The 8,102-nt window shown below is 44.6% G+C and overlaps 1 protein-coding gene across 1 annotated transcript; it reads left to right on the top strand.

Annotated features, from left to right (window-relative positions):
* Positions 1-5,665: 5,665 nt before the first annotated feature.
* Positions 5,666-7,083, top strand: LOC310929544 (green-sensitive opsin-like; the record flags this gene model as incomplete). The annotated part of the gene is made up of 5 exons (XM_083892334.1): positions 5,666-6,050; positions 6,135-6,303; positions 6,389-6,554; positions 6,642-6,881; positions 6,976-7,083. The coding sequence occupies 5 exons, from the start codon at positions 5,666-5,668 to the stop codon at positions 7,081-7,083; spliced, it is 1,068 nt and encodes a 355-aa protein (XP_083748460.1).
* Between the last annotated feature and the right edge of the window lie 1,019 nt (positions 7,084-8,102).

The following is an 8,102-nucleotide window of genomic DNA, read 5'->3' as shown; positions in this document are numbered from 1 at the left end:
CACTGCGTAAAAAATGGCTGATGCCACTACTGAGTCGTAGAAGGTCTTCAGGAGTTCTCCCTGAACTCCAAAAGACCTTAGTTTCCTCAACAGGTAGAGTCTGCTCTGACCCTTCCTGTAGAGCGCAGCAGCATGATCAGACCAGTCCAGTTTATTGTTAAGGTGAACACCCAGGTATTTGTAAGATGTCACCATCTCTATGTCCTTTTCCTGGATGCACACCGGCAATGGAGGAGAGTGTCGTCTTCTGCGGAAATCCACCACCAGCTCCTTAGTCTTCCCCGCGTTGAGCTGGAGGCGGTTCCGCAGGGACCAGTCCACAAAATCCTGAACAAGTTCTCTGTACTCTCTGTCGTCATCGTCTGTGATGAGGCCGACAATGGCAGAGTCGTCAGAGAACTTCTGCAGGTGACAGGAGGGGGAGCTGTAGGAGAAGTCTGCAGTGTACAGGGTGAAGAGGAACGGAGCCAGAACTGTTCCCTGTGGGGCCCCTGTACTGCAGACAGCCATGTCCGACACACAATCCCGAGTCCTCGCATACTGGGGTCGATCAGTCAAATAATCCACAATCCAGGATGTGAGGTGAGGATCAACTCCTGCATGCTCCAGCTTGTCCTTCAGAAATGCTGGCTGGATGGTGTTGAAAGCACTGGAGAAATCAAAAAACATGATCCTCACAGTGCTCCCCGACTTCTCCAGGTGAGAAAGAGCTCTGTCCTGCAGGTAGATGACAGCGTCATCCACCCCGATGCTGGGCTGGTAGGCGAACTGCAGTGGGTCCATCGCTGGTCTCACCACAGGGCGCAGATGAGACAGCACCAGACGCTCCAGGATCTTCATCAGGTGGGATGTTAGTGCCACCGGCCTGTAACTGTTAAAGTCTTTGGGGTGCGGTGTTTTTGGCACTGGTACCACACAGGACGTCTTCCATAAGTGTGGTACTCTCCCCAGTTTCAGGCTCATGTTGAAGATGGTCCCCATTATCCCACACAGCTGAACTGCACAGGATTTGAGGAGCCTGGAGCTGATGCCATCAGGACCTGCAGCCTTCTTCGCCTTGATCTTTTTGAGCTCTTTTCTCACCTGGTTAGGTGTGAAGGACAGATTGGAGCAGGGGGGTTGTGTGATGTTGAACGAGCTTGGGGATGAAGGGAGGGGGGTGGAGGTCGGGCAGTTTACTGGTGATCCAGATGAAAGAGGTTCCAGCAGGGCTGTCGGGGGAGAAGTGGGGGCCTGATCAAACCTATTGAAGAATAAGTTCAAGTCGTTAGCCCACCTCTGGTCCCCTACAGTCTGGGAGTCCAGCTTGTTTTGGCCGGAGATGGTTTTCAGGCCTCTCCAGACTCCACTGACATCTCTCTGCTGCAGCTGCTCCTCCATCTTCTTCCTGTAGCTGTCCTTCCCCTCCCTGATCTTTCTCCTCAGCTCCCTCTGAACAGTCTTCAGCTCCTCCTTGTTTCCTGACCTAAAAACTCTCTTTTTCTCCTTAAGGAGAGCCTTTATGTCAGGGTTAATCCAGGGTTTGTTGTTAGAGAAACATCGTACTGTCCTGGTGGGTACAGTGCTCTCAACACAGAAGTTTATGTAGTCCGTAATTGTGTTTGTGAGACTGTCGATGTCCTCCCCATGTCCCTCACAAAGTTCGTCCCACACAGTAGACTCAAAACAGTCCATCAGAGCCTCATCGGTCTCCTCAGACCATACTTTCACTGTGCGGGTCACAGCTGGCTGCCTGTGTACAAGAGGTTTGTACACAGGCAGGAGATGAACCAGGTTGTGATCAGATCTTCCGAGGGGGGGGAGAGGGGTTGATTTATATGCCTCCTTGGTGTTGGCATAGAAAAGGTCCAGTATTTTATTGTCTCTGGTGTGGCAGGTGACATACTGAGTGAGTGTGGGCAGAGAGGTGGAAGGAGAGGCATGATTAAAATCCCCAGAGATCAGGAGGAGAGCCTGTGGATGCTGTGTCTGCAGCCTGCTCACCACTGAGTGCAGGACGTCACAGGCTGCATTAGCGTTAGCAGAGGGGGGAACGTACGCAGCTATCGCGATAACATGCGAGAATTCCCGCGGCAGATAGTTCGGTCTCATGCTAACGGCTAACAGTTCCAAGTCCTTGCAGCAGTGTTGCTCTTTAATAGTGATGTGCCCAGAGTTACACCATCTATCATTCACAAACACTGCCAGTCCTCCTCCTTTCCTCTTTCCACTCTCTTTCGTCCTGTCGGCGCGAATCAGCTGGAATCCGTCCAGCGCGGTGTCCGTGTCCGGGGCAGCAGCGGTGAGCCACGTCTCGGTGAACAGCATGATGCTGCAGTGCCGGTAATCCCTCTCGTGCCGGGTCAGCGCCGCTAACTCGTCCATTTTATTAGAGAGAGATCTTACATTTCCCATAATAATGGACGGGAGAACAGGTCTGTAACGTCTCCTTCCAGCACGACGTTGGACTCCAGCGCGACACCCCCGTTTTCTCCTCCTGAGCCCACGGGGAATATCGGGTCGCTCCTCCGGCAGCACAGCTGTGCAGCGCAGCGCTAACAGCTGATCCCTACTGTAAACAATGGAGCCGTGACTCCACACGGGATCCCCCGACACGGTCGAAAAGTGTAAAAAACTCACCAACAGGGCCACAACAAGCATGGTGTACTTGGTGCCCATGGTGACAGTGCTTAAACAAAAAGACACACTTAAAAGAAGTTGAAAAAAGTAGAAAAAAACATAGTTTTAAGAGAAAAAGGCTAGAAAATAGCGAGAGCTGCTGCAACAGGCGACCACACGGGAGGCGCCATCATGATAATACCATATTGTATATATTGTATACATTGTACAAATATTCACGTACAGGATGTTGTACTAAGTATGTTAGTAATTAAAGGTTCCCACCACAAACACAAACACTCATAAATCACAGACGGTTAATCCCACGGTATTACAAACACACGTCATGTGATGGTTAATCTTGTGTTTGACAGTCTGTGTCATCCACGGCACTTTTGACTGTGCTTTATTATGTTCTACACACACTCTCGCACACACACACACACACACACCTAACCTACAAAACACAAGTTATTAGTTACAGGAACAGAAGGAAAAATATGTCTTCTGTTGTTTTTTTGTCCAAACCTTAAACCAAATAACACGATAACACAAAAAACGCACAGAAAGAACATTTCGGATCTGAGGAAATGACTTTATTGTGAGTTAAGACAGAGGTCTTATCTGCAGTCAATTCATTTGGATGTTACTGTCAAGCACAACAAAGCTGTAAAATTAGTTCTATTCACAGAGTATTCTATTATATTAGCATAACAGAATAGAAAGTAAATATTTCTGTTACTAGTAAAAGTTCTGAACATCAAAATCATTACATATTTACAAGCAAGTGTCTTGTGATGTTACCACTATCTTACTGCTGTATCTTTAATGATAAGTAGCATATGTAGATTTTTCAGATTTTTAAAAATGAAAAACATTTCAATTCACTACAACAGGCTTATTGTAACACTAGGAAAACCAAACACTATATTTCTATCTTACATATAGTTATGGCAGGTGTTTCCATTCCTGCCAGTATTTCCTTCCTAAACTGTTACCCATCGCATCTTTAACCCTTAGTGCTCACACAGGTGCACTCGTGGTAATTTGCAGTGGGAATAATACACAAATCTGTATATGGACATCCTGTGAATAAAGTAGCAATAATTGTGCAGAAGTGACAAAATTAGACGTGTTTTTCTTTTCTTTTGGTTCACAAAAAAGAGCCAAGTGAACTTTGAACTGTGACGTATTTCCAAATTTCTCAAAATCAATCCAATTTTAAAAATTTTGAGTACTGTTTTGCTCAGGTGTGTTTATATAGTAGTGATTTTTTTCTTTTTCGTCACATTACCTAGGTTGTGCTGAAAAGACACTCTATATTGCACATTCTTATAACCTCTGTATAAACTGTACGTTTAAACATAGTAATGGACAAAAGCAGCGAAAATGCTCTGTGTTCTAAGGGTTAAAGCTTTAAGGTTTAACTTTCACTTGTTACATGAAACATTCAGTGTCTTTTTCATTATCATCTGTACATGGCACCAGCCTTACAAGCCATATCCAACATAGGCAATCAAATATATTAATTATATATTATCGGTAATTTGGTAGACACCAGAGATTATTTCAAAATCCTAAGAAACTTTGGGTGCACATCTCTAATCCACCCATTTGCACTTTACCTTCAGGCATGGCCATGAATCGCTGGACAACACCCGCTATTTAGTTGGTGTTGTTGGTGATCATGAAGCCCAAGCTGATCCAGCATCAGTCCAACCACAGTGGAACCAGGATGGAGTCCAGAGGTTGATCTTAGTCCAGGAACAATAAACGGATCAGATCGAAGCAAATAGTAGACGTTTGATCAAAAAAAAATCGAACAAATAACTATGTGCTATCGAGACTTCGCTCTCAAAGTCCTGCTGGACGTGAGAATGTTCTCCGATACTGTTTGGATCCTCCGTAAGTGGATGGACACTGGAGCTTTTTCGCGGACGTGCACAACAACCCCTTAATTGCCTTATTTTCGAAAAGGTGACTATCTTAAATTAAGAAAATTAGATTTCAAGTTCACAACAGGTTGAGGTAAGCGGGAACAATTTGTTAATGACCTTAAGGCGCCGTAAGTCCTCCGCTTAATTTAATTTGTCAGGTGCTAAGGCAGATAAATTGTGTGCCACCTGGGATTCTCTCTGTGTGTAAAGGTTAGAAGGGCAATGGGCAAGGACAAGCAACTGTGAACGCAAAAGAAATTATATTTAAAAACAGAGAAAACATTTACATTTCACAAAAAAAATACATTTGATGCATCGAGCAAGTCCAAATATGATATAACATTAACCATCAAACAAGCAAACGCCATAAATGAACAACACCTTAATGTAAAAAACTTCATTTATTGAGCAAAACCAAGGTAACAAGTAGAGACCTGAGCAGAAGCTTCCTTTGTGGCCCATAAGTGTAAGCGTTTGCTAGGTCACTGCAGACGAGGCACCGAGGTTAATCCAGTCAGGATAAGCACAAACAGAAAATCTTTCAAATGGAGTCAGATGCTGGTGGTCGAAGTGTATTTGCTGGTCTGAACTGAACGTACGAAAACTATAACTAATCAAACGCTCCCTAAAAGATTTACTGAAATTAGCATAGACAGAAAACAGCGAAGTATCGGATTTTTGAAATGTTTTACCTTCGGTGACTGTTGCTTTTATCTGATTTGTCCATATGAGAAACAAAAGACATCGATCCATGCGTCACTAAACTGATGATAAATGTACGTAGACTCAAAACAACGCCATGGTTATCCCACATTTGAATCATTAAAAATACAGTTGATAAAACATATATGTATACATTATTAATCTTGAATTAGGATTAAGCCAATTCATCTGTTAAGTGGAGCAAATCACTTTGTGCCCTGGCCTTTCAAGCCAGGATGTTGAGATTAATTATCGGCCTCTTTTACCTTCTGTACTACCTCACAATCCCGTAATCCCATTTCAGCAATTTGAAGACGGGGTTAGCGGGGAGGTATAAAAATCACTCTGCTCGACTCCCACTCTCCGTGTCCATCAGTCGCTAGGTTTTGCAAGTCAGGAAGCTCAGTAGAACACCAAGGCAAGTCAAGATGGTATGGGAAGGAGGAATCGAGCCCAATGGCACCGAGGGCAAGAACTTCTACATCCCCATGTCCAACAGGAGTGGGATTGTTAGGAGTCCTTTTGAATATCCTCAGTATTACATGGTCGACCCCATGATGTACAAATTACTAGCTTTCTACATGTTCTTCCTGATCTGCACCGGAACCCCCATCAACGGACTGACGTTGCTCGTCACGGCCCAGAACAAGAAACTCCGCCAGCCTCTCAACTACATCCTGGTCAACCTGGCCGTGGCTGGACTCATCATGTGCTGCTTCGGATTCACCATCACCATCACCTCTGCTTTCAACGGCTACTTTGTTCTCGGAGCCACTGCCTGCGCTGTCGAGGGATTCATGGCCACACTTGGAGGTGAGAAAATCAACGTATACGAGACATGATGACATGCTTCCCCACCTCACTTGCCAAGTATAAATGAATATTTTCTTCCCACAGGTGAAGTCGCCCTCTGGTCTCTGGTCGTCCTGGCTGTGGAGCGATACATCGTCGTCTGCAAACCCATGGGCAGCTTCAAGTTCTCTGGTACCCACGCAGGAGCTGGAGTCGTCTTCACCTGGATCATGGCTTTCGCATGCGCCGGACCCCCACTCTTTGGCTGGTCCAGGTAAAATGGCATCACTTTTTTTCACTTACAGGTGTGTGTATGAGGTTAGTTGAGTTAATTTAGGCTCTTCTTTGACTGAACACAGATACATCCCCGAGGGCATGCAGTGCTCCTGCGGACCCGACTACTACACTCTGGCTCCAGGCTTCAACAACGAGTCCTACGTCATCTACATGTTTGTCGTCCACTTCTTCCTTCCCGTCTTCCTCATTTTCTTCACCTACGGCAGTCTCGTGTTGACCGTCAAAGCCGTACGTGAGATTTTAAATCGACGCGTTGTCGACGTTTTTTCCACGTCCGTTTCGTGAATTCTGACGGTTTCTTTGAACGCTTCACAGGCAGCCGCTCAGCAGCAGGAGTCAGAGTCCACTCAGAAGGCTGAGAAGGAAGTGACGCGCATGTGCGTCCTGATGGTTCTCGGCTTCCTGGTCGCTTGGACGCCATACGCAACGTTCGCCGGCTGGATCTTCATGAACAAGGGAGCGTCTTTCACTGCCCTGACCGCATCCATCCCTGCCTTCTTTGCAAAGAGCTCAGCTCTGTACAACCCCGTCATCTATGTGCTGTTCAACAAACAGGTTGGTTACAATAAACAAGGCTCCTATCTTTACTTTTTAAAACGTAAAAACGCAACATTCAATCATTGTTTTCTTTCTTGTTGCTCCTTTTCAGTTCCGTAACTGCATGCTGGGAGCTATTGGAATGGGCGGCATGGTTCAGGATGAGACCTCAGTTTCTGCCAGCAAAACAGAAGTGTCTTCTGTCTCCACAGCATCATGAGACTTTTTCATGGCCCGGGATGTTTTACTTTCTACTCCCTCTACAGTCTGGAATAAGAAGGTGCCTGAACTACACTGTGAACGGCTCCAGGAACAAACACACAAACAAACTCCATCTTTTTTTTTTAAGGATGTTGAAAATCAATATGTATTCAAAATCAATGCAAAAATTCTGTCAACACCTGTATATGGATGCTCATCCCCGCAATCTTTAAGCTTTTTGGCACCACTAAATACAAACATATACAAATCCCACTACTTTTTTTTGTTGCTTTTTTTTTTTTTTCCATACATCAATGGGAGCATATTTTGTACTGAATTTTAAAGAAAGGAGCAACTATATACAAGGTGAATTCTATTTTTGTCACATGTTGAGTTGTAAACACTGTATATATATATAAAAGTAACATAGATAAATAAATGCATGCATGAAAAAGAGTTGGCACTGAGTTGTTTTTCATTCGTCTGGCTGTAAAAAAAAAAAAAGGGTATTTTTGTTTGTTTTTAGAGACATGAAACAGCAGATTTACATAGTTACATACACTCTTAGAAATAAGGGTTCCAAAAGTGTTCTTCTACAAGGCCTGAGGTTCTACCTGGAACCATTTGCTTCTGGAAAACCCTTTCCCCAAAGAAAGGGTTTTTCAAGGGTTCACTAGGGTAACACTAATGGTTCCAGTAAGAACCATTTTTACCCATAGTACCCTTTAAAACCCCTTTCCTGAATAAAGGGTTTTAAATGGTTCTTGGTGGAACCCTCCACTTGTATTTCTAAGAGTGTAGTCAAAAGCTTTCAAGAGAAACTAAGGTTTGTCTCAGACTGTCCTGAAAAAACGCTTTAAAATCCGGTCTGTAGAGAGTGTCAGGGTCAACAGGACGGAGGCTTAGAATCATGTCATCACAGTTACCTGATTATGACAGTTCTAAGAAAAGCAGAGTGTGGTGAAGATCAGCTTAATCTCATTAACACTGAAAGGACCAAGGATCAGAACAGAGTGTGTCACTAAGTCTTGTCAGCCT

This window comes from Microchirus variegatus (genome assembly GCF_963457635.1).
Source record: "Microchirus variegatus genome assembly, chromosome: 7".
NCBI classification, from domain to species: domain Eukaryota; kingdom Metazoa; phylum Chordata; class Actinopteri; order Pleuronectiformes; family Soleidae; genus Microchirus; species Microchirus variegatus.
This window is presented reverse-complemented; position numbering and strand designations above follow the sequence as displayed.